Raw genomic sequence first — 27,878 nt, 5'->3', positions numbered from 1 at the left:
TGGAAACAGGCCCTTCAGCTCAACAAGTTCACACTGATCCTCTGAAGAATAATCCACCCAGACCCCTTCTCCCTACCCTACATTTTCCCTGACTAATGTACCTAACCTAACATCCCTGGGCAATTTAGCATGACCAATTCACCTAACTTAATATCTTTGGACTGTGGGAGGAAACTGTAGCAACCGGAGGAAACTCATGCAGACACAGGGAGAATGTGCAAACTGCACGTGGACAATCGCCTGAGGCTGGAATCAAACCTGAGTCCATGGCACTGTGAAGCAGCAGTGTTAACCACTGAGCCAACGTGCAGCCCTATTTGGGCAATTAAGGGCCTTCTCTTGGTTCCCCTTCACCATGCAGGGAGATCACCATCGCCCATCGTACTGTCGAAAGCGGATTCCTTTTCAGCCATTAACCAAAAAAACCCAAAGAACTGCAGATGCTGGAAATCAGAAACAGAAACACAAATTGATGGAGAAACTCAGCAGGTCTGGCAACTGAGAGAAACAGTTAACACTTCAGGTTCCAATAAGCCTTCTTCAGAAAGATCTCATTCTGAAGAAACGGACCCAAAACGTTAACTCTGCTTTCTCTCCATATATGCTGAGTTTTTCCAGTAATTGCTGATTTTGTTTCTTTGCAGCCATTGCTTAGCATATGGGGAGAGGATAATGTAAGCCACTTTATTGGTTGGCTCGCTCAGTTGGCTGGATAGTTGATTTGTGCCGCAGAGTGATGCCAATAGCATGGGTTCAATTCCTACACAGGTTGAGGTTAACCACGAAGCACTCTCCTTCTCAGCCTCTCACCTCTCACCTGAGGAGTGGTGACTCTCAGGTTAAACTGCCACCAGTTGTCTCTCTCTAATGAGAGAGTAGCCCTGCGGTCCTCTGGGACTACAGTGATTTCACTAAGTGAGGTGGGAAGGTAAGCTGTGAGGCTGCAAATCAATATGGGCTGGTTATCTGAATGGGCAAGAACATGGTCAACTGGGAAAGCATGGAGATGTCCAAGGAGGAAACATGGGCAAGAGAATACCTCTTAAATGGTAACAAACACAGAGAAACTCAGCAGGTCTGGCAGCACCTGTGGGGAGAAAGCAGAGTTAACGTTTTGAATCTGGTGACTTCTTCAGAACCGATAGCGGCAGATGATTAAATATCTAGGTAAAAACAATGACTGCAGATGCTGGAAACCAGATTCTGGATTAGTGGTGCTGGAAGAACACAGCAGTTCAGGCAGCATCCGAAGCTCCTCGGATGCTGCCTGAATTGCTGTGCTCTTCCAGCACCACTAATCCAGATTAAATATCTAGTCTAACTCCTGAGTAACTGTCCAACTGCCACCCAATTTATCTCACACAGCCCCAAGTGAGTTGTCCACCAGATCCCTGACAGCCCCCAGACACTGATCAGACACATCCATCTCCCTCGGGATCTGACCGACCCCGAGAACAGACCATCCCTCTGCCATCACTGGACTCCCCAACCCCCATTGCTGGATTTGACCCGCCACAGCTCAAGCCCCACACTCTGGAACAAAGAACCGTCCGCCCCAACCCCAGTGTCCTGTGACACTGCTGGACCTGACACCCCTCTAAACACCCAGGACCCGACATCTCCCCAAGCCCCTCAGATTTGAATCCCCTTCCCCCAATCCAGATGTGACAAGCCTAACTTGGTCAACCTCTCCTTAATAGACAGCATGCCCATTCCAGGTATTCCTCTTGCAAACCTTCTCCGGATTGCTTCCCATATATTAATATCCTTACTTAAATAAGGAGACCAATACTGTGCATAGTACCCCAGGTATGGCCTCACCAGTGCCCTAGCTAACTGATGCATATATATATCCAATTCCTCTTTCAACACAGCAAACGTCATGAGTTCTGTTCACAAAATGAGTTGATGATTTTCCCATTGACTTTGGGTGTCAGAGAGCGTGAAATGTCTCTTCTCAAATGGAGATCAGAATTATGCCTTTTCACAAACTACCTGACATTGTCCTTAAATTCTTAAACCCAGACTTTCCTCGCTTCAGTGAGGGCAACATCTGACCATTTTGCTGATGTTCATCAACACAAGCCTATGACTTAATTTGAGCTGCATTTGCACTTTACCTTTGCAAAGGCATCATAATAAATCACGTGGTCTGTGTTAGTCTTGTCATTTGCTGGAAGTGGTGGAGGGACAATTAAAAGATTCCTGTAAAGCCTCTAAACTAATAGACGAATAATAATTGCTGAATAATTAATTAATATAACAAGAGTTTGAATCTTGAAAAACTAGGCTTGATAGTTACGAGTTATATGAGATGTACTCTTATTTTAGCCAAATATAATGGGTTACTTTTGACACAAAATTGACTTTTACACCAGTATATACGGGGTAATGCAAGTTCTTTCGCTCTTATTATTTCTTGTGACAGCATGGGTTAAAAATTCCAACACAAAGTGGGAAATGACGTATACCAGAGAAAAAAAAAAATGAGATTGGTGTGTGCAATTGTGAAGTGCAAGAAGTCCCAACTATCTTTTATAAATTGTACAAAATGCTCACTGATTCAAGTCAGGTAGAGTTCAAACCAGATTACAGTACAGTATAATCAGAGGGCAGTCAAAATAGAACTGGTGGGTCACCCAAACGTCAGTCGGCTGTCAGCATTCAATTCTTTATTAATCTGTGTTTATATTTAAACTAAACATCTGGTGCGAGCTATCAACTCATTGCAGTCTACGGGATGTCCTGAATTATCCACTTATCAAAGGAGATGAACAATCTTATTGAATGTTCAGGTTTTCCATTTGCAATCATATATCCAAGGGGTCACACAAAAAAGATAGTCACTGCTAAAACGATTAAGGAATTCACAAGAAAACTCATTACTGAGAGGTTGTAGAATTTGCTGTCCCACTAGAATAGCTGAGGTGATTGACATTGACTCAATCAGAGGGTAGATTAGGAGAGATTCCTTACAGTGTGGAAACAGGCCCTTCAGCCCAACAAGTCCACACCGACCCTCTGAAAAGTAACCCACCCAGACCCATTTCCCTCTAACTAATGCACCTAACACTACAGGCAATTTAGCATGGCCAATTCACCTGAGCTGTACATCGTTGGAGTGTGGGAAGAAACCGGAGCACCCGCAGGAAACCCGGTCAGACTCTGACACTGAGACAGTCAGTGAGTCCTGGTGGACTCTGACACTGAGACGGTCAGTGAGTCTGAGCGGACTCTGACACTGAGACGGTCAGTGAGTCCGGGTGGACTCTGACACTGAGACGGTCAGTGAGTCTGAGCGGACTCTGACAGTGAGACGGTCAGTGAGTCTGGGTGGACTCTAACACTGAGACGGTCAGTGAGTCCTGGCGGACTCTGACACTGGGACGGTCAGTGAGTCTGGGCAGACTCTGACGGTGAGACGGTCACTGAGTCCGGGCGGACTCTGTCACTGGGACGGTCAGTGAGTCCGGGCGGTCTCTGACACTGAGACCTAGCAGACGCTGACACTGAGAGGGTCAGTGAGCCTGGTCGGACTCTGACACTGCGATGGTCAGAAAGTCGGGGCGAAATATGACGGTGAGACGGTCAGTGAGTCCGGGCGGACTCTGACGGCGAGACGGTCAGTGAGTCCGGGCGGACTCTGACGGTGAGACGGTCAGTGAGTCCGGGCGGACTCTGACGGTGAGACGGTCAGTGAGTCCGGGCAGACTCTGACGGTGAGACGGTCAGTGAGTCCGGGCGGACTCTGACGGTGAGACGGTCAGTGAGTCCGGGTGGACTATGACACTGAGACGGTCAGTGAGTCCGGGCGGACTCTGACACTGAGACGGTCAGTGAGTCCGGGCGGACTCTGACACTGAGGTGGTCAGTGAGTCCAGGCGGACTTTGACACCGAGACGGTCAATGAGTCCGAGCGGACTCTGACGGTGAGACGGTCAGTGAGTCCGGGCAGACTCTGACACTGAGACGGTCAGTGAGTCCGGGCAGATTCTGACAGTGAGACGGTCAGTGAGTCCGGGCAGACTCTGACACTGAGACGGTCAGTGAGTCCGGGCAGACTCTGACACTGAGACGGTCAGTGAGTCCGGGCAGACTCTGACAGTGAGACGGTCAGTGAGTCCGGGCAGACTCTGACAGTGAGACGGTCAGTGAGTCCGGGCGGACTCTGACACTGAGACAGTCAGTGAGTCCGGGTGGACTCTGACACTGAGACGGTCAGTGAGTCCGGGCAGACTCTGACACTGAGACGGTCAGTGAGTCCGGGCAGACTCTGACGGTGAGAAGGTCAGTGAGTCCGGGCAGACTCTGATGGTGAGAAGGTCAGTGAGTCCGGGTGGACTCTGACGGTGAGACGTTCAGTGAGTCCGAGTGGACTCTGACACTGAGATGGTCAGTGAGTCCGGGCAGACTCTGACACTGAGACGGTCAGTGAGTCCGGGCAGACTCTGACGGTGAGACGGTCAGTGAGTCCGGGCAGACTCTGACAGTGAGACGGTCAGTGAGTCCGGGCAGACTCTGACAGTGAGACGGTCAGTGAGTCCGGGCGGACTCTGACACTGAGACAGTCAGTGAGTCCGGGTGGACTCTGACACTGAGACGGTCAGTGAGTCCGGGCAGACTCTGACACTGAGACGGTCAGTGAGTCCGGGCAGACTCTGACACTGAGACGGTCAGTGAGTCCGGGCAGACTCTGACACTGAGACGGTCAGTGAGTCCGGGCAGACTCTGACGGTGAGAAGGTCAGTGAGTCCTGGTGGACTCTGACGGTGAGACGTTCAGTGAGTCCGGGTGGACTCTGACACTGAGATGGTCAGTGAGTCCGGGCAGACTCTGACACTGAGACGGTCAGTGAGTCCGGGCAGACTCTGACGGTGAGACGGTCAGTGAGTCAGGGCAAACTCTGACGGTGAGAAGGTCAGTGAGTCCTGGTGGACTCTGACGGTGAGACGTTCAGTGAGTCCGGGTGGACTCTGACAATGAGATGGTCAGTGAGTCCGGGCAGACTCTGACACTGAGACGGTCAGTGAGTCCGGGCAGACTCTGACGGTGAGACGGTCAGTGAGTCAGGGCAAACTCTGACGGTGAGACAGTCAGTGAGTCTGGGCGGACTCTGACACTGAGACGGTCAGTGAGTCCGGGCGGACTCTGACGGTGAGACGTTCAGTGAGTCCGGGCGGACTCTAACACTGAGACGGTCAGTGAGTCCGGGCAAACTCTGACGGTGGGACGGTCAGTGAGTCTGGGCGGACTCTGACACTGAGACGGTCAGTGAGTCCGGGCAGACTCTGACACTGAGACGGTCAGTGAGTCCGGGCGGTCTTTGACGGTGAGACGGTCAGTGAGTCCGGGCAAACTCTGACGGTGAGACGGTCAGTGAGTCTGGGCGGACTCTGACACTGAGATGGTCAGTTAGTCCGGGCGGACTCTGACACTGAGACGGTCAGTGAGTCCGGGCGGTCTCTGACGGTGAGACGGTCAGTGAGTCCGGGCGGACTCTAACACTGAGACGGTCAGTGAGTCCGGGCGGACTCTGACCTCAGCAGCAAGGCTGTTGACACAGACAAGAGCATGCTTAGCAAAGAGGAGAGAACGAGCTCTCGTGGTGAAAGCCCAGCATGCACCACCGACAGGCCGATAGCTAAATTTCTTAATTTTTCTACTTATATAGAATCCCTACAGTGTGGAAGCAGGTCCTTTGGCCGAACACGCCTGCACTGACCTTTCAAAGAGTAACCCACTCAGACCCAGTCCCCTATCCTACTACTCTACATTTCCCTTGACTAATGCACCTAATGTATGCACCCCTGAACACTGTGGGGCAATTCAGCATGGCCAATTCACCCTAACGTGCACATCTTTGGACCGTGGGAGGAAGCCAGAGCACCCAGAGGAAACCCACACACACAGGGAAAATGTGGAAACTCCACACAGATAGTCAACCGAGGCTGGAATTGAACCCAAGTCCTTGGCGCTGTGAGGCTAACCACTGAACCACCGCCCACTTTATACTGTGAACATCTGTAACGTTAAACTTATAACTTATTTCTTTATTTTTCTTCTTCGTACCTGAGGTGATGCCGGGAATGGCAACTTTGTACACTTTTCACTGTACGCCTGTATCCCTGTACTTAAAGTGCACATGACAATAAAACCTAGCTCTAATTCTAAAGTGTTCTACAATTAAGTCTGACCAAACTTAGATTGCACAGCATTTGAGCAAAGGATTATAGAACGGATACATTTACTTCATAAAATGTACCACACTGTTCTAGATATTTTCTAGTCAACCTGTTCAGCGATGTTGGTACACAGGTCAGGAGCAGGTGGGATTTGGACTCCTGGCTCTGAGATAGGGACATTTTCATTGCACCAAAAGTGCCCTAAAAGCGGCTCTTGGTGGGGATTGAACTCACAATCTTGGCATTTTAGAGGCCTCTATATTGCTGAGTGCTGACTGATTGCACCACACGGAAAATAGCAACTCACTAACTGCCCCTTTCCGCAGTGTGGATACATTCTAATCAACCTGCTCAGAGATGTTATTACGTACATCTGGAGCAGGTGGGATTTGAACCTGGGACTTGCATCCCAGAAGTAGGGACACAGTCACGGCACCACTCCTGCATTATGGTCATTGTACTGGTCCAGGTTGGTTGTTGCAGGCTTTGGGCTTTCTGCCACCAGTAGGGACTACTGTCTCACTTCAAATGCTTTAATTCACCCTGTCCCACCCCCCACCCCCATCCCCCCCCCCAGCCCCGCTCCCCAAATGTTGTACACTAACTCGATTCCAGGAGATATTACATCAGCAGCCAAGTATTTTGACCTCCATTGGATTGTCCGGATGGAATTGTGTACCTTATTGATATCTTGCAAAACACATCTCTGGGGGATTGGCTACTGCTTGCTGCAAGAAGAAAAGGGTGGAACAGAAAGGCTGAACACACAACCAGATTACAACCACTGCCAGGGAACAGCACCATCCTCCAACTATTCTTGTTGTCTGCAGCAGCTGCACAAACACACAAAGAGGAGGCAAAGTTGAGCACTGAGATGTAAAATTCCCCAGCTGAGGTTGGGCAATCACCTATTGTCCAAGATGGAATTTCTCCAGATTTCTCACATTCAGCTCCTCTCAGCCCATAAACAAAAACTAGTCTGCACAAAAACGGAACAGTTTGTTTTTCCTGCTTTCGCAATGTCTTTTGGATCCATTCTGAGAGCTGTGTGTAAACTGTATTCTACTGGGAAAAGAAGTTTGTCATTATACAAATGCAGACCCTTCCCCACCTCACATGCTCTCAAACATCTGCCCTTCCCCTGTTTGTGTGAATAAAAGACATAATGATGCATCATGTAAAAAAAAAACTCATGAACTATGGATTTCATTGGCGAGGGCAATATTTATTGCCCATCACCAATTGTCCAGAGAGCAGTTAAGAATCAGTAGATCAGGAATAGACAAAGAATATTGGAGAAATTCAGCAAGTCTGGCAGCATCTGTGGAGAGAGAAACAGACTTTATGCTTTGTGCCCTGTATGACTCTTCAAAACTCCCAAAGAAATTTTCAGTCTTGCTGAGGCTAGACCAGGTAAATCTAGTTAAATCACATTTGAAGTTCTGGTCATTGCACTACATGAAGGATTTGGAGAGGGTGCAAAAGCAGTTTACCACTACATGACAACAACAAATTCTATTCTGAAAAAGGGTCACTGGACCTGAAACGTTAACTTTGATTTCTCTCCACAGATACTCCCAGATATGCTGACTTTTTCCAGCAATTTTGTTTTTATTTCTGACTTCCATCATCTGCAGTTCTTTGGGGGTTTTATTTCAACCAGGATTCTGCCTGGATGGACAAACTTGAGTTGTTCTTGCAAGAGTATCGGAGGCTGAGGGGTGACATGAATTATGAGAGGTGTGGACGGGTTGGATAGTTGGAGTTTCTTTCCCTGGATGAAAATGTCAAATACTAGAATACATAACTTCAAAGTGAGAGGGGAAAAATTCAAAGGAGATACACAAGGGAGGTTTTTCTAACACAGAGGATGGCAGTTGTCTGAAATATGGTAGAAATAGATACAATAGCGATGTTTAAGAGGCACATAGACAGGTGCATGAACGGCCAGGGAGTAAAGGGATACAGACCATGTTCAGGCAGGTGGTATTAGTTTAGAATGGCATCATGATTGGCACTAACATGGTGAGTGCTGTGTTGTTCTATGTTCTAGATGTCAGATTTCTTTGCTTAAAGGATATTTGTAAATCATATGGATTTTTAACAACAATTGATAGTGGTCATTTAGTCACCATTAGACTGGCTATTTCCTAAATTAAATTTCCCCATCTACCAATGGAGGATTTGAACCCCTAACGTCAGAACATTAGTCTGTCTGTTGGGTTACTCGCCCAGGAATGTTACGACTATGTCAGCTCCTCAGAGTTAACTTTTTCAACCTTGTCCTTCCTGAGGAAGTGGGCCAAACATTTCCCTGCAGTGTCAGATGCTGACAGGAGAGGTTTATAAAATCATGATGGGCATGGATAGGGTGAATGGCCAAGGTCTTTTTTACAGGGTAGGGGAAGCCAAAACTAGACAGCATAGGTTTCGGTGTATCTCCTTTGAATTTTTCCCCTCTCACTTTGAAGTTATGTATCCTAGAGAGCGGAAAGACTTCTTTACTCAGAGAGTGGTAAGGGCGTGGGATGCCCTGCCTGCCAATGTAGTCAATGCAGCCACATTAGGGGGATTTAAACAATCCTTGGATGATGATGGGATAGTGTAGGAGGACGAGCTGAGAATATTTCACAGGTCGGCATATCATCGAGGGCTGAAGGGCCTGTTCTGTGCTGTATTGTTCTATGTTCTAATTAAAAGGGACCTAAAAGGCAACTTTTTCATAGAGGGTGGAATGAGCTACCACAGGAAGTGGTGGAGGCTGGTACAATTAAAAGGCATCTAGATGGGTACATGAATGGAAATGGGCCAAATGCGACTAGATTAATTTAAGATATCTGGTTTGCTTAGATGAGTTGGACCAAAGGATTTGTTTCTGTGCTGTACATCTCTATGGCCCTATGTGAAGGCAACAAACCCATCTAAACATAGAACAGTACAGCACAGTAAAGGCCCTTCAGCCCTCGATGCTGTGTCCACCTTTTAACCTACTCTAAGATCAAACTAACCTGCATACCCTTCATTTTACTATCATTCATGTGCCTATCCAAGAGTCACTTAAATGTTCCTAATGTATCTTCACTTCAACTCCGTCTCCCACTCTGTCAAGGATATGCAGGTCCGGGGCCTCTTCCACTGCCAAACCGTTACCACCTGATGCCTGGAGGAGGATAGCCTCATATTCTGCCTTGGGATTCTGCAACCACATGGGATAAATGTGGATTTTAACAGCTTCCTCACTTCCCCTTCCCCCACATTATCCCAGTCCACCCCAAGCCCCCAACTTGGGACCGCCCTCCAGACCTGTCCATCACTCCCCCCCCCCCAACCCCCCCCCGACCTACCACCTTCTACCTCACCTTCATCTACCTATCTCTTTCCCAGCTACCTTTCCCCCAACCACACCCCCTCCCATTTATCTCTCAGCCCCGGCCCACAAGCCTCATTCCTGATGAAGGGCTTATGCCCGAAATGTCGATTCTCGTGCTCCTTGGATGCTGCCTGACCTGCTTTGCTTTTTCAGCACTACACTTTTGACCCTAATGTATCTGACTCTAATACCACTGCTGGCAATGCATTCCATGCAGTGACCACTCGCTGTGTAGAGAACCGACCTCTGACATCTCCCCAGAACCTTCCTCCAATCACCTTAAAATTACGTCCCCCTCATGATAGACATTTCCACCCTGAGAAAAAGTCTCTGACTATCCACTCTCTCAATGTCTTTCCTCATCTTGTAAACCTCTATCAAATCACCTCTCACCCTTCTTCACTCCAATGAGAAAAGCCCTAGCTCCTTCAACCCTCCTGTATAAGACATGCCCTCCTGTCCAGGTAGCATCTTGGTAAATCTCCTCTGCACCGTCTCTAAAGCTTCCACATCCTTCTTATAATGAGGTGACCAGAACTGAATACAATATTCCAAGTGTGGTCTAACCAGGACTCTATAAAGCTGCAGCATAATTTCATGGCTCTTAATCTCAATCCCCAAGCTGATGAAAGTCGACACACCATACACCTTCTTAACAACCCTGTAGATATGGACCCAATGATTCCTCTGTTCCTCCGAACTCCCAAGAATCCTGCCTTTAACCCTGTAATCTGCATTCAAATTTGACCTTCCAAAATGAATCACTTCACACTTCTCCAGGTTGAACTCCATCTGCCACTTCTCAGCCCAGCTCTGCATCCTGTCAATGTCCCACTGCAACCTACAACAGCCCTCCACACTACCCACAACTTGTGTCATTGGCAAACTTATTAACCCACCCTTCCACTTCCTCATCCAAGTCATTTATAAGAATCACAAAGAACAGAGGTTCCAGAACAGATTCCTATGGAACACCACTGGTCACTGAGCTTCAGGTTGAATACTTTCCATCTATCACCATTCTCTGTCTTCTATGAGCCAGCCAATTCTGTATCCAGACAGCCAAATTTCCCTGTATCCCATGTCTCCTTACTTCCTGAATGAGCAGGCCATTGGGAACGTGATCAAATGCGTTGCTAAAATACATGTACACAACATCCGCTGTTCTACCTTCATTAATATGTTTTGTCACATTCTCAAAGAATTCAACAAGGCTTGTGAGGCAGGACCTAACCCTCACAAAGCCGGGTTGACTATCTCTAATCAAGCTATGCTTTTCCAAATAATCATAAATTCTGCCTCTCAGAATCCTCTCGAATAATTTGCCCACCACCGACATAAGACTGACAGGTCTGTAATTCCCAGGATTATTCCTATTCCCTTTCTTGAACAAGGGAATAATATTTGCCACCCTCCAATCATATGGCACTACTTCAGTGGACAGTGAGGATGCAAGGATCATCGCCAAAGGCGCAGTAATCACTTCATTTACTTTCTGTAGTAACCTTGGGTATATCCCGTCTGGCCCAGGAGACTTATCTATCCTTATGTTTTTCAATATTTCCAGCACATCCTCCTTCTTAACATCAGCCTGTTTGAGCATATCGGCCTGATTCACATTGTCCTCTCAAACAACAAGGTCCCTCTCACTAGTGAATACCAAAGAAAAGTATTCATTAAGGACCACCCCATCTCCTCCGACTCCAGGCACAAGTTCCCTCCACTATCCCTAGTCAGCCCTACCCTCACTCTGGCCATCCTCTTGTTCCTCACATATGTGTAGAATGCCTTGGGGTTTTCCTTAATCTTACCGACCAAGGCTTATTCATGCCCCCTTCTAGCTCTTCCTAGTCCATTCTTAGTTCCTTCCTGGATTGATTGTCTTTAAACTGAAAATAGTGCAATGAATGTCCTCATATAGATTGAGATTGGGCTGGTGGTAATAACAGAGGCCACAGACCACAATTAGACAATAGACCCGAAACCGTAGAGAGAACTGTGCAGCTCATAAGCCAGAACGTGGGCCCTACCTAAACATTGGCACATTCAGGGGCATAAAGCTGCAGTGAATCGGACATGCTTGTGTAAAAACAAAGCTGAAGGTCAGATAAAGCCAACAAATGCTTATTTGGACGAAAGTGCAACAAGCTGTACATCTTGACTGGGGTCAATGACAAGTCATCGCTCACCACATTTCAGTTTGACCTGAAAGAATGCTGATCTCATCTGCCCACAGTTGAGAGAAAATTAACCACGTGTGATGTGATGCCATGCTCTGCCCCTTCTTGTCAAACTGAATGCACAATATCGACCATTTACGTGAAGAGTCAAATAAGAATTCAAACTGTCAGTGAAGGGAGATCTCCAAATGCCTGCTGGCATGCTGCTTTCAATCACAGGGACTGTTTCACTCACTGCAGGGACGCCTGGGGGATTATTTCTTTGCTGGTGATAACATTTACTCTGTCAAATGCAATTAAAATATTGAGAGCAATCCATCACTGAAGACCAAATTCTAACCACTTTCCCATTAACTTAACAGTGAGAGGAAGATGACCCAGATCCTTGCTTCCTGTGAAAGAGAGGAAGGATGCTGTGTGAGAAAAAGAAGCAAGACAACGCAATGTGCATTCAATGAAGAGGAAATGATGTGTCCCCAGCAGGAGCAGCCTGGTGTGGCAGGAAGTCGTATGATTCACTGTTATCTGTGAGCCGTTTCTGAACTGGAGCTAGGCACAAAAAAAGGATTTTCTGAAGCATCAATTTCTGGCTATCATTTTGTCCCTTGTTTCTAATGTTGATGCATTCTTTGCAATTCAAAGCAGTTGCTGTGGCCTTTATGGTTCTTGGTTCCTCGGTAGACATTTATAAAGAATATAAATGCTGTCCCTTGAGACCTTGCTGCAGATTGAGCCAAACTCCTCTTCATCCCTGAACTAATCCTAGGATTCAGCCAACTTCACCAAACCTAAGCAGTGAAATACTCTAATACGGATAGCTAAAATACTGCTCGGATCTGACAGCAGGAATAAATGTTTATGATCCGCCTGGAATTAATGAAGAATGCATTGCCATCACTAAGAGACAATGCACAGTGATTGATACTTTTACTGCCCTTTGAGTAACTATAGTTCCATTGTTTGATCGATACGCCTGGAAATGTTCCAATGACTCAAGTGCTAGCTTGTCAATTGCTGGGGCAATTAATAATGATTGATGGCTTCACTGGCCAACTTGAGAAAGTCTTCATCTTTGTGCACAATGATCTCCCAAAGCCCATTTGTGAAATGCAACAACCAAACAAATCATGCCCTTTCCACATTCACCTTGTCAAACCCATTCAGGATCTGACACACAAAGGTTAACAAGGAATGTGACACAGTTTATATGAGCGTGCAGTAAATCCATGTGGATACAAACTCAAATACTCTGAATAAGCATTGGTGGCATGGTGACTCAGTGGTTAGCCCTGCTACCTCATAGCGCCAGGGACCTGGGATCGATGCCAGCCTCAGGTAACTGTCTGAGTGGAGTTTGCACACTCTCCCCTTGTCTGTAAGGTTTGCTCCAGTTTCCTCCCATAATCCAAAGATATGCAGGCCAGGTGAATTGGCCAAGCTAAAGTGCTCAGGGATGTGTAGGTTAGGTGCATTAGCTCGGGGAAATGTCCAGTAAAAGGATAGAAGAATGGATCTGGGTTGTCTGCTCTTCAGAGGATCAGTATGGATTTGTTGGGCCAAATGGCCTGTTTCCACAGTGTAGGGATTCTGTGATGATGTTCGGTTTTGAAGATGTCTATTTCATAGATGTAAAATACAATGTACATAGAGAAATACAGAAAACAACAGCAGATGGAGGCCATTCAGCCCTTCACACCTACTGTGTCATTCAACATGATTGTGGCTGATCATCCAACTCAATGCGCTATTTCCTTCATTTGCTCCATTCCCTTTGACCTCTTTATCCCCAAGAACTATATCTGACTCATTTTTGAAACAATTTAATATTTGGTCCCAACCACTTTGCATGACAATATATTCCACAGGCTCACCAATCTCCGGATGAAGAGTTTTGTCCTCATCTACATCCTAAATATCCTACTCCATGTCCTTCGATTGTGACCCCTTCTTCTGGACTCCCCTGCCATCTGCAACATCTTTTCTGAATTGACTCTGTCTCATCTTATTAGAATTTTACAGGTTTCTATGTGATTCCCCTTCACTCTTCTGAAATCTAGATTAGAGTGGTGCTGGAAAAGCACAGCAGTCAGGCAGCATCCGAGGAGCAGGAAAATCGACGTTTCGGCTCTATTCATGATGAAGGGCTTTTGCCCGAAACGTCGATTTCCCTGCTCCTCGGATGCTGGCTGACCTGCTGTGCATTTCTAGCACCACTCTAATCTAGACTCTGATTTCCAGCATCTGCAGCCCTTGTTTTTACCTAGTTGATTTTCACTCTTCTGAAGTCCAGTGAATATAGTCCTAACCTATTGAGTCTCTCTTCATTCATTAGTGCTGCTGGTTTGGTAAATGTATGTTGCATTCCTCTATAGCTTGAACACCTTTTTCTGACATGGGGACCAAGTTGGCACACAATAGTCCAGGTGTGGTCTCACAAAGGTCTTGTACAATTTCAGCATGACATCCCTGCTCCTGTACTCCAACCTTCTCACAATGAAGGCCAACATACCCTTTGCCTTCCTCACTATCTGCTGCACCTGTGTGCTTACTTTCAACAACTGCTGTACAAGGTCACACATTGCACTGCATTTCCCCTTTTCCCAATCTATTGCCATTCAAACAATAAACTACCTTCTTGTTTTTGTGGCCATGTTGGGTAACCTCACATTTATCAACATTATACTTCAACTGTGATGCATTTGCACTCAACTTGCCCAAAACACACTGAAGCACCTCTGCATCCTTCTCAAAGCTCATCATCCTACCTAGCTTTAACCCCATGTGCTTTAATTTTTTGTGCCAATCCCTAATGTGGGACCTTGTTGAAAGCCTTCTGAAAGTCAAAACAAACCATACCCACTGCTTCTACAAGCTATGCAACAAGCTGACATATAACAAGCAGGATACATTGTTTACATACAATTTATACAGCAGAATTATACAGTTAGGCTGAGTGGGACTGGACCATTGTGGAAAATTACAAGGGGCATGGATAGGGTGGATAGGAAAAAAAACTCCCCTGAATAGAGGGGTCAATAACTGTGGAAGATAGATTTACAGTAAAGGCTTAAAGGGAATTTAGGGGAGAATGTTTTCACCCAGAACATGTTACCCCTTCACCTTTACCCAACTTCCTTTTCTTCTTGACTGTCATAAACCTCTCAATATTCAAGACCCATCCCTTACCATCCTGCAGTCATGTCTCTGCAAAAGGTATTAGCTTCAGATTGTGTTTATTTACTTCAATTGGGCTGTCAATTTGTTTACTTTCTCATGAATGCTTAACATATGCAGATATCTTCAGTTGTTTTTGGTTATCTTTGACTGTTGGCGTGTTCCTAGTTTTTATTTTCTCTGTCTCTTCCTAACATTCTCTGATTCTCATTTTCCAAGTTTCTATTTTTTTCCTTGCCTTTCTCTCTTACTCTTTGACACATCACATCTTTTCAGACTGGGGAGAAACCGAAAGAAATTTGGATGCGGTAAATCAGATACAAAAACAGAAATTGCTGGAAAGGCTCAGCAGGTCGGGCAGCATCAGTGGAGAGAAATCACTTGACCCAAAACATTAACTCTGGTCTCTCTCTTCACGGATGCTGCCAGACCTACTGAGCCTTGCCAACAACTTCTGTTTTCACATGGAGGTCCTAACTTCCAGTACTGAGTTTCAAACTCTCTCTACTCCCCTAGTTGTACGGTTTGCAAAAACACAGGTTTCAGCACAGTTCAGATGTAAACCATCCCAATGGTACAGCCTGAATTTTTCCCAGTACTGGTGCCAACAGCCTTTAACTTGAACTCACTTCGCCCAAAATAGTCTTTGTGCCATGCCATGAATAGTCTCTTCATTTTTTTATATTGAGTATGCCAATGTTCACCTGGCTCAGGTAATAATCCAGAAATTTAACCTTAGAGGCTCTGCTTTTTGATTTAGTATCCAACTTTTTAGACTCTTTATACAGAACCTCCTTGTTTTTTCTATTTAGGTCATTCATACCTACATGAACCATGACCACTGAATCTCCTCTTCCCATTGCAAGTTCTTTTTTCTTTTCCTGGGTAGATATCCCACATTCTAGGCCAGCAACACAGCCATCTGGGCTCTTGCTCTTTGCTACAGAGAATGGTGTCAAACCCCCTCGCTATTCTATCCTCTAACTGTACTGCAGCATTCTGGTTGCTGCCCCCACTTGAATGGCTTCTTGTGCCTCAGTGTCATGGTTAGTAATACATATTATGTGCCAATCAGGCTGAGAGAATGTCAAACCTACTGGACAATTGCAGAGGCCTACACTCTGTCCTCTGGGTTCCCTTACCTGCCTCAATGACAGTCAGTCCCTCCTGTTCCTGATTTGCTGACTAAATCAGAAGACCCGGTGGCACAGTGGTTAGCACAGCGCCAGAGACGCGGGTTCAATTCCCACCTCAGGCAACTGTCTGTGTGGAGATTGCACATTTTCCCAGTGTCTGTGTGGGTTTCCTCTGGGGGCTTCGGTTTCCTCCGACAGTCCAAAAATGTGCAGGTTAGGTGAATTGGCCATGCTAAATTGCCCATAGTGTTAGGTGAAGGGGTAAATGTAGAGGAATGGGTCTGGGTGGGTTGCTCTTCAGAGGGGTGGTGTGGACTTGTTGGGCCAAAGGGCCTGTTTGCACACTGTAAGTAATCTAATCTAAAACCACACCCTAAGTGTCTTTTGGTTTTGTATATTTAGGTGATACAAAGGAAATTAAGTGCACCTAAGATACTTCTCGACATGAGTCTTGCCTCACCCCTTGTTAACATGGTGTCCTTTGAGACAGTCTGAAGAAATTAATATTCAAAATAGCAAAATATATAAAATGAATCATTCAGATTTCGCATACAGAGCGCTAGATTTTGAATGTTTTTAAATATGATCGGAATATATGAAAATCCATGAAGAAATCCACATAACCATAAACTGAAAACTCACTTCAGTAACGTCCATGACCTTAATCGCTGCCAACTGCCCAGTCTTGACATGACGCCCCTGTAAGAAAGACAGCAAACTGTGAGCTGATGGGAAGAAGTCTTGTGAATTTCGCTGATATATTGAATGATACAGGTGTTCACATAGTCTCTCAATTTAAAAAAAATGTTGAACTACTGGCATCATGCTCATTAATCAATTACTCTGAAAAGTACAATTCTCCATTAAATATCTTATGATTCAATATCCTATCTGTTGTAATAACATCATTAAAAAGGACAATGTTGCATTGCAGATTCCTACAATACTGAAAAGGTGGCTTAGAGACATTTTACGTTGCGACAAAAAGGGAGTAGAAGGGAATGGATTATTTCTACTACTTGATGCTCACAGGCATAATGTGATCTTCAATTATATGTACTGATGACTCCCAATACCTTGCATACAATGACACAATATTCTCAGAAGGTCCACAGATGATTTTCTCACGCTGCCTTGAATTGAAACCCTTAAATGGGAAATTATTGCCCAATTAAGAGTCTCACCCACCACTGCCAGCATTAACCTGGCAGTAAGCAGAAGGTTCATAATGTACGTAGCACAAGAAATAAATGGGGTTTCCTCAGAGCTGCTTCAGAGCAAGCACACAGATAGTGTGCTTGCTAATACAAAATATGCATTCATTTAATGATATTATTAAGCTAATAGTTATGTTATTAGTAGATGTAATATCATGCAGCAACGTCTTGGTCAGTTTCCAATCTGGACAGTACATGTAGCAGTAGAAGCTTCCATTAAAGATCTGTGCTCAAACTCTATGTCTGTCATTATCTTCATTTGTTTTAGTCCAGAAAGAGATAATGCCTGATTGAGAATATCAGGTGCCGGATATCAGGAAGTGGTGATGTTGAGGGAGCACTGGGGCCTACTGAGAGCTACCTGCTTTCCTAATGCTGACATATCTCTCACGTGGCTACCATTATTCATCTCCCGAGGCCCTCCTTGACCAGAGGACTCACAGTACCCACAGTAGCCACTGCTAAAAATGCTAACATCTGATTGGCAGGTCAGCCCTCAGGGCCTTGATGATTAGGAAGGATCTGTCAAGTGGCACGGAGTGTGTGCCTGAAAACAACAGACACAGGGACCTTCCCAGTTCTCAGGTTAGTGGGCAAGAGCCCTGTTTCCGCAAGGTTACACCCATGTTTTGTATAACACAATTTCCTGGAGGACTCACCCTGCTTTTATCAGGAGACTCATGGTGGAATCTTGTTGAGGCTTTGAGGGTCTCGACCTGCACAGCCCATGAGGGATCTGCCCACCCTCTTCCAGGGAGGTCTCATTAAACTGCATGCCAATCAGGGATTGGTTAAGGCGACCTCTCATATCAAAGCCCCAGGGGCAGAATGCTCACCCTGCGAGAGCGACAGGTTGGTTCGAGCTGACAGCTCTCAAACTCAGGGGTGCCATCTGTGGCTGTTCATGGAAGGGCACTCCCACAGTCCCAGGATAACAGAGGACCCAGGACAAGGTTAAGCATTTTTTGAAGACGGGGATGAGGTCATGGTAGGGGATGAAGGAGGGGGTTTTGGTATGATTCTAGGGTTGGGACTTCCTGAGAGGGGAGGAGGGCAAGAATGTCGGAAACAGCGACAGAAGTTGACTTTCATTGCCCTCCACCCACAACACCCCATGACCACATCGCAAATGTATCATGTGATTCTGTGAAGTCCTGCCCAAAACCTCACATCCCACTCAATCCAGGTCATTAGCCCTCACAGTGGTGTCAACGTCATTTATTGGATTAGACACATGAAACAACTGTTTCGCAGATATGACATGGACTCATTACACCCAGCCCAAACTCCATCCCTTTCCTAGTTGTTCAGTCAGGCTGAAACAGACAGTGCACAGTTTCAAAACTCTATTTTACCTATAACTGAGTTTCCAGCCCCTTATTGTATTTATTTTCAAATCTCCTTAATCTACCTCACCTTGTTCATTCCACAGCCTCCTTGTTGCTGAAATCCTGATTAGTTTTATTCATGCTGCTCTTGTTGGCTCTCCATTTAACCCTTCACGACAGATATGCCAGACAATATACCTTTGCATTATCATGGAAAATGAGGAACATGCCATGGGAACCCACACCTGGTGTTTTATCATCATTAACGTAACTTCAGCAGCATTTCTAATCACAGCTAGAACCTTCACCACTTCCCTTCACCAGAGCTGACTGCTCCCTCACAGCTCTGCCATGCTTCATTCTCACACGGTGAAATGAAGAAGCTGACACCAACCTTAATCTCAGTAGGCATTTGCTAAAACTGCCTTTTTGTGGAACTGAAGAAACCAATGTGCCAGAAGCAGGAATGTCGAGTTAAGTTCATGATTGTCAGACACCCGGATTACTCTGCCTTTTGAGCTGTCATCGGGCAAGGAAAGTCCCATCCCATGCGAGAAACTCAAGACTGTTTATGGGAGCGAGCCCAAAACATTATCAAGAGCTAAAATAGCAGAGAACATGATGATACAGAAACAAAATATGAACTGGATTAAGCCATGCAGCCCGCTTGGAGCCATTCAATAATATCAAAGCTGACAGAATCACGGCCTGAACTCCACTTTCCTGTCTGCCTAATGTAACCCTTGGTTGCCTTCTCAATTAAAAATCTGTCTAACTTATCCTCAAATATAATTAATGCTGCAGCTTCTACATAATTTCAAATGCTAATAATCTGTAAAACCACAAGAAATAAGAACAGGAGTTTTGGCCCCTCAAGCCTACTCTACCATTCAATATGATCATAGCTGATCCAAGGTCGCTTATATCCACTTTCCTGCCCCTTTTCCTGTACTCCTCATTCCCTGACTGATCAAGAACCCATTTCGGCTCAAATATACGCAAGGACTCTGCCCCCACAGTTTTCTGTGGCAAGGAGTTCCCAAGGCGTACAACCCACTGAGAGAGGAAATTCCTCCTCTTCTCAGTCTTAAATTGGTGTCCCTTTATTCTGAGACTATGCCTCTGATCCTAGACTCACTCTTGATGGGAAGAATACTTTGATCGAAGAAACCATAAGACCATAAGACATAAGAGTAGGCCATTCAGCCCATTGAGCTTATTTCACCATTTAGTGAGATCATGGTCTCAGCTCCATTTTCCTATATTATTCTCACAACATTGAATTAATTTAATGGTTAAAAATCTATTTATCTCAAACCTTAAATACACTTAATGACCCAGTCTCTATAGCTGTCTCTGGTAAGGAATTCCACAAAGTGTGAACCTGGAGAGAAGAAATTGCTACCAGTGTGTCTTAAATGGATGAGCCTTTCTGAGATTCTGAGATTTTGATCTCTGGTCCTAGATTCTACCACAATGGAAAAGCTCATTTCCATATTTAGCCTAAGAATCTTGCACATTTGAATACAATCTCTTACAAACCTGGGGACCAATTCAGACTGCCACATGACCTTTGAAACTGGGAGGACAATCTTATCAGTTAAATCCCTTCTGTATCAGTTTTCTACCTTGCAGTGTGGTCTCTTTAAATGAGAACTCAATCAACTCCAAGCTTTCTATATTCTCTTTTCAGTTATTTCCTCCTTATATCTTAAGAGAGAGAGGGGTCCCAAGATGCTTATTTGTTTATTCATGGGATGTGGGCTGGGCCAGCATTTACTGTCCATCCTTATTGCTCTGTGGGCAGTTAAGAGTTATTCACATGGTTGCAGATTTGGTGTTAGGCCAGCCCAGGTAAGGCCAGCAGATTTCGCTCCCTTTCACTAAGGACATTAGTAAGCCAAATTGTTTTTTACAATTGACAGCAATCACGATTAAGTTAGCTTTAGATAGAAATCAAATTTCACCATTTGCAGTAGTGGGTTTCAAACCCCAGAACATGAACAATGAATTACCACCGACACCACCTTGCAGTCATACCTGACTGCCTCGGCACATCTCTATATTCCTGCATCTCCGCCAGGCTGTTGTAATTCTGCATCTGCTTGAAGTCACCGACAGTGGCAAATGCAGATATGAAGAAGGAAAACCGTGCTCTCAAGAATCTTTCCAGAGTTGAAACAGGTAGACATACATGCATTGTGAATATACCTTTATTACTGTGCCAGCATGAAAATTAATCTTCCTGCAGAGTTGAGATTTGGAGATTAAGACCATAAGACATAGGAGTGGAAGTAAGGCCATTCGGCCCATCGAGTCCACTCCGCCATTCAATCATAGCTGATGGGCATTTCAACTCCACTTACCCGCATTCTCCCCGTAGCCCTTAATTCCTTGTGACATCAAGAATTTGTCAATCTAAGGGCACAGCTTCGAAGCTGCTAGAGGAAGAGCAGTGAACACACCGCCCCTGGGTGATTGAGGGGCTTTAAGAGATCTTCACCAATGTCATAATTGGCAATTGTCTGGCAAGAGCTGCAACTCAAGCAGGACTTAAGGCCATCACTTAAAAGTACTAATTTCACACGGTTTTATAGAGCTAACTGCTTGGAATTTTACAAACAGAATTTGATTTCCTTGTTCTCTATCAACGAAAGAAAATTACTTCTATTTTTTCATTATTTGTTTAGAACACAAGAAATAGGACCCCTCGAGCCTGCTCCACCATTCAATAAGATCATAGCTAATCTTTCCATTTACTCAGCTCCACTTACCCACCTGCTAACTATAATTCCTTTACTGTTCAAAAATCTATTTTTGCCTTAACAACATTCACTGGTCAGGGAATTCCACAGATTCACAATCCTTTGGATGAAGAAGTTCCTCTTCAACTCAGTCCTCAATCTGCTCTCTTTTATTTTGAGGCTGTGCTCCTTAGTTCTAGACTCACCCACCAGTGGAAACAACCTCCCTGCTTCTATCTTATCTATTCCCTTCAGAATTTTATCTTTTCCTACAGGAACCACCTCCCCCCGCACCCCCACCCCCCCCCACTCCCCACTCACCACCCCCACCCCCCTCCCCCCACCATTCTTCTAAATTCCAATGAGTATAATCCCAGTCTACTCCGATTTTCCTCATAAGGCAACTCTCTCGACTCTGGAATCAGCCAAGTGAACCTCCTCTGCACCCCTTAAGTAAGGAGGCTAAAACTATACACAGCTCCCCAGGTGTGGCCTCACTAGCACTCTATAAATGTAGCAACATAACCTCCCTATTTTTCAACTCCAACACTCAAGCAAATGAATGAAATAATTCCATTTGCATTCTTAATTACCTGCAGCACCCGCAAACCAATTTTTTGTGATTCATGCCCAGGCTAGGTCATCATTTATTACCCATCCTTAATTAAGAGTCAACCATATTGCTGTGGATCTGAAGTCACATTTAGACCGGGTGAGGATGGCAAGATTTCTATCTCTAAAGAACATTAGTGAACCAGATGGGCTTTTATAAGAATGGCCAGTGGTTACATGGTTGCCAGTAAGCCAGATTTATAGTCTAGAAATTTGTTGAATTTAAAAAAACTTAAACATCCATCATCCCCAAAACATGGACTTGGATTTTTGCATTGGTGACTCATTGACATTACCAGTTTGCCAACACCTCCCATTCATTTTAGAAGGTGAAATGAAGATATAAGGCAGTATTTGACATTATGCTTCACACTATCTGTAAATAAGGTAAACCTGTTAGGATCTAACTGTGCAGTTTTGCCATTATTCAAAGATGTTTATTCCTAAAATTTTCACCCTTTCTCCCAAAACAAGAGTGAAGCACATTTCAATTGGCACAAGTACATTGATAAATATGATGCATCCACACTGAAATATTACTGTGTATCTCTAAGGAATCTCAATTTATTCAGGCCAACCGACAGCATGAAGCTCGATATCTAAAATTGGGGAGAAGGGTTAATTTTTGGAAATCTATTGGAAATCTCAGATTACTTTCCTGTTGTTAACCTTCTCAAGGGATGATAGGGATGGGTGATCGACACAGCCTTGATCAACAATGTCTACACCGTGTGAATGAGCGAAAATAAAGTATCCATATTAGATTACTTACAGTGTGGAAACAGGCCCTTAGGCCCAACAAGTCCACACCGACCCGCCGAAGCGCAACCCACCCATACTCCTACATCTACCCCTTACCTAACACTATGGGCAATTTAGCATGGCCAATTCACCTGACCCTGCACATCTTTGGACTGTGGGAGGAAACCGGAGCACCTGGAGGAAACCTACGCAGACACGGGGAGAATGTGCAAACTCCACACAGTCAGTCACCTGAGGCGGGAATTGAACCGGGTCTCTGGCACTGTGAGGCAGCAGTGCTAACCACTGTGCCACCGTGCCACCCACCATTGTGCCATTGCTGAATTTAAAAATGGATTCAGGATATTATATCCAATTCTGGGCAGAACATTTTAAGAAGACACTTAAAGACACTCATCTGGAGAATGTACCTGGAATGTGAGCTTTAGTTATTGAAGAATGGGACCTTTGCTCTGCACAGCCTTTTCAAAACCTCCAGACCAATAAAGCCAAAATTGGAAACAGGCCCTTTGGCCCAACAAATCCACACCGACCTCCCAAAGAGCAATCCACCCAGACCCATTGTCCCACCCTACATTTACCCCTGACTAATGTACCTAACACTATGGGTAATTTAGCATGGCCAATTCATCTATAAGCTGCATATCATTGGATTGTGGGAGGAAACCAGAGCATCCGGAAGAAACCCATGCAGACACGGGGAGAATGAGCAAACTCTACACAGACAGTCGCCCAAGGCAGGAACCAAACCCGGGACCCTGGTGCTGTGAGGCAGCAGTGCTAACCACTGAGCCACCCATGCCGCCCATTGGGCAACCCAAGTAAATCTGATATAGATTGAGTTTTGAGCTCAGATATCCCATAGCAGAAGATTACATTTAAGGGATCATTGTATAATTATAACAGTTCAATTCCTTTGGTGGAATCCAGCTGGAAAGGTCTGAGCTGAAGTTGCCCACCTTAGGCTCTTTCCTGGACAGCATTGATTTTGCTTTGGCAGACTGCTTACTGCATTAGCAGATTGCTGGTACAGTTTCCCAGGAGGCATCCAAAGATGAAGACGCTTATAGTTCTGCTCAGTGCAGTTGCTTTTAAATAATTAGGCTCCTCAATGATTGGTAAGTTAGCTTGGGAAGACGACATTGCAATTTGACTGCCTGTGCCACCACTCGATTTGGAAAATTCCTGAAGTTTCCCTGCTCTGTCAAGGACAGAGTCTGAAGATGTCTAAGAAGAAAAAGTGATGCCTTGATTCTCCAACAGGGACCTGAGAATGTAGCTGGTCCAAAGACCTTTGCCCACAAAGTCGAGATGCAAGTCTTGCCTCTCACTGTTGAAAGATAGTATTAACTGATGAAGTATGAATACAACGGCAGGGGAGCAAATATCTTAAACAAAAACAGAAATTACTGGCAAAACTCAGCACATATTGGAGCTCTTGTGGGAAAAAAGTAGAATAAATGTTTCAAGTCCAGTGGCTGTTCAGAGTGATTGTCTTATCATGGTGACTTAAACAACTGTTTTTCCAATGGCGGATATTGTTCTTCCCTGCTGAACAAAAATGCCATTTTCAAGACAAATTTCTGGTCAAGTACACGCTATCAAAAAAAGAGTAGAAATGTAAAGAAAAACACAAAATCAAAGATGCATTTTTAACGAGATTTAACCTGCAGGACAGTCCACGTTGGATATATGGAAGAACACTGTTTCTGGTTTTAGACTCGAGCTTGCACATTGCACCAGTAAGGTGTCCTTTTCTTTTGTTTGGCTTGCACATATTTAATCAGACCATTATGTGTCTGTAATCCAAACTTTGTGCTCACCAATTTGGACTGAGCAGTCTCTAAGTGATAAATGATTAAATAAGGAGTTATCCCTCCAGTCCTTTCAGGTGCCTCCCAGGTGATCATGCCATCTTAAGGCTGCACGTGCAGATAATCTCAATTCCTGATTTGGACCTTGAACAAGAAGATTGCATATCATTCTCATGGTGCTCCACCCTCCCATTCTGCACTTGGCTTCTGTGAGTTAATGTGTTGAAGACATTGCAGATGTCCCATGATTCCCACTAAATTTCCACTGCTTATAAAAATGCCTGTGAACTGCTTCATTAAAAGCTTCAGTAAGCTTCCTGAAGCTGCCAGGTGAGTGCACAGAAGCAGGTTCCAGGATAATCAGGAGGAGGTGAGAACATGCCAGCATTTCTGGCCGGCATCACGTATTATCTAATTTTCCCGGTTCCTTCCCACCAACACTGCCTCATCACCTTCAAAGCCGCTTTCAAGGACTTCATACATTCCCACCTGTTGACTCTGGGCAAATACATTGCAGTAAAACAGAGGGTGAAAAAAACGTTTCATGTGTATCATATGTGACAGCTGCTGACCACATGTTCCAATTGTAGTATAAATGCTTCATGTGAATCTGTCAATAAGATCATCAGGTGAAGTGATGTAAAATCACAGGAAACTGGGTAATGCTTCTCTCTTGAAACTTATGGGAAGACCAGTCATAGAGATGTACATCATGGAAACAGACCCTTTGGTCGAACTCATCCATGCTGACCAGATATCCTAAATTAATCTAGTCCCATTTGCCAACATCCCTCTAAACCCTTCCTATTCATGTACCCATCCACCACTGTACAATGTAATTGGATTAGATTACCAACAGTGTGAAAACAGGCTCTTCGGCCCAACAAATCCACACCGACCCTCCGAAGAGTAACCCACCCAGACCCATTTCTCTCCAAATGATGCACTTAACAATATGGGCAATTTAGCATGACTAATTCACCTGACCTGCACACCTTTGGACTGTGGGAGGAAAGCCACACAGTCACAGGGAGAATGTGCAAGCTCCACCCACAGTCACCCAAGCCTGGAGTTGAACCCGGGTCCCTGGTACTGTGAGGCAGCAGTGCTAACCACTAAGCCACCATGCTGCCCCAAAATTGTTGGAGAAACTCAGCAGGTCTGACAGCATCAGTGGAGAGAACGGAGAGTAATTGTACTCGCCTCCACCATTTCTTCTGGTACTTAATTGCAAACACGCACCACCCTCTCTCTGAAACATTTGCTCCTTAGATCCCTTTAAATGTTTCCCCTTTCACCTTAAACCTGTGCCTTCTAGTTTTGAACTCACTAGTCCTGCACAGTGTTAACATTTACCAAATTGAACAGAAGGTCTGTTTTGTCAACCAATGTGGTTTCTGGCCAAGACAACACAGCCAGGAAATATGGTCTGTGTGTTTCCTATGTGTTAGCCCTTGTAACACACATCATGAAGACTAGGTTCTTATTGAGACAGATGTTTTTAAATTTGTTAACAACATTAATTACCCATACTATAAGACCTCAGATTTCCACATGGTCTAGATTTAGTGCTTACTGACTGCAGTGAGAAAATTTAAGCATTGCCCTTGACATTCAGTGGTGGTACTACCAATGAGTCTCCCTCTATCAACATCCATTGACCAAAAACTGTACTGAACCAGCCATGGAAAAACTGTGGTGACAAGACCAGGTCTGAGGGTTAGGAATATTCAATAAGTAACTCAACTCCTAATGCCTAAAATGCCACCTTCTATAAGGCATAATTCAGCAGGGTGATGGAATATGCTCCACTTAGAGTCATAGAGATATACAGCATGGAAACAGACCCTTCGGTTCAACCCGTCCATGCCAACCAGATATCCCAACCCAATCTAGTCCCACCTGCCAGCACCCGGCCCATATCCCTCCAAACCCTTCCTATTCATATACCCATCCAAATGCTCTTAAATGTTGCAATTGTGCCAGCCTCCACCACATCCTCTGGCAGCTCATTTCATACACTCACCACCCTCTGCATAAAAAGGTTGCCCCTTAGGTCCCTTCTGTATCTTTCCCCTCAAACCCTAAATCTATGCCCTCTAGTTCTGGACTCCATGACCCCAGGGAAAAGACTTTGCCTATTTACCCTATCCATGCCCCTGATAATTTTGTAAACCTCTATAAGGTCACCCCTCAGCCTCTGACGCTCCAGGGAAAACAGCCCCAGCCTGTTCAGCCTCTCCCTGTAGCTCAAATCCTCCAATCTTGGCAACATCTTTGTAAATCTTTTCTGAACCCTTTCAAGTTTCAAAACATCTTTCCGATAGGAAGGAGACCAGAATTGCACACAATATTCCAACAGTGGCGTAACTAATGTCCTGTACAGCCGCAACATGACCTCCCAACTCCTGTACTCAATACTCTGACCAATAAAAGAAAACATATCAAATGCTTTATTCACTATCCTATCTACCTGCGACTCCATTTTCAAGGAGCTATGAACCTGCACTCCAAGGTCTCTTTGTTCAGCAACACTCCCTATGACCTTACTATTAAGTGTATAAGTCCTGCTAAGATTTGCTTTCCCAAAATGCAGCACCTCGCATTTATCTGAATTAAATTCCATCTGGTCCAGATCCTGTTGTAATCTGAGGTAACCCTCTTCTCTGTCCACTGCACCTCCAATTTTGGTGTCATCTGCAAACTTACAAACTGCACCTCTTATGCTCACATCCAAACCATTTATGTAAATGACAAAATGTAGAGGACCCAGCACCGATCCTTGTGGCACTCCATTGGTCACAGGCCTCCAGTCTGAAAAACAACCCTCCACCACCACCCTCTGTCTTCTACCTTTGAGCCAGTTCTGTATCCAAATGGCTAGTTCTCCCTGAATTCCATGAGATCTAACCTTGCTAACCAGTCTCCCATGGGGAACCTTGTTGAACGCCTTACTAAAGTCCATATAGATCACATCTACCGCTCTGCCCTCATCAATCCTCTATGTTACTTCCTCAAAAAACTCAATCAAGTTTGTCAGACATGATTTCCCACACACAAAACCATGTTGACTATCCCTAATCAGTCCTTCCCTTTCCAAATACATGTACATCCTGTCCCTCAGGATTCCCTCCAACAACTTTACGGGGCGGCACGGTGGCACAGTGGTTAGCACTGCTGCCTCACAGCGCCAGAGACCCGGGTTCAATTCCCGCCTCAGGCGACTGACTGTGTGGAGTTTGCATGTTCTCCCCGTGTCTGCGTGGGTTTCCTCCGGGTGCTCCGGTTTCCTCCCACAGTCCAAAGATGTGCAGGTCAGGTGAATTGGCCATGCTAAATTGCCCGTAGTGTTAGGTAAG

The 27,878-nt window shown here is 45.1% G+C and overlaps 1 protein-coding gene across 6 annotated transcripts in view; it reads right to left on the bottom strand.

The window, feature by feature from the left end:
- LOC122557427 (mitogen-activated protein kinase kinase kinase kinase 4) overlaps nt 1-27,878 on the bottom strand; it is a 317,468-nt gene that overhangs the window by 218,743 nt on the left and 70,847 nt on the right. For all 6 annotated transcript variants that reach the window (XM_043705152.2, XM_043705149.2, XM_043705150.2 and 3 more), the window contains exon 3: nt 16,685-16,741. In XM_043705152.2, the coding sequence (XP_043561087.2) occupies nt 16,685-16,699 (15 nt within the window). In that variant the 5' untranslated portion in view covers nt 16,700-16,741. The remainder of the gene's footprint in view (nt 1-16,684; nt 16,742-27,878) is intronic.

The sequence above is a fragment of the Chiloscyllium plagiosum genome, unplaced genomic scaffold (assembly GCF_037043375.1).
Source record: "Chiloscyllium plagiosum isolate Xiang-an unplaced genomic scaffold, Cpla_swu_hap1 HiC_scaffold_11, whole genome shotgun sequence".
Taxonomy (NCBI): Eukaryota; Metazoa; Chordata; class Chondrichthyes; order Orectolobiformes; family Hemiscylliidae; genus Chiloscyllium; species Chiloscyllium plagiosum.
The sequence above is the reverse complement of the archived record's forward strand: the minus strand, read 5'-3'. Positions and strand labels throughout refer to the sequence as shown.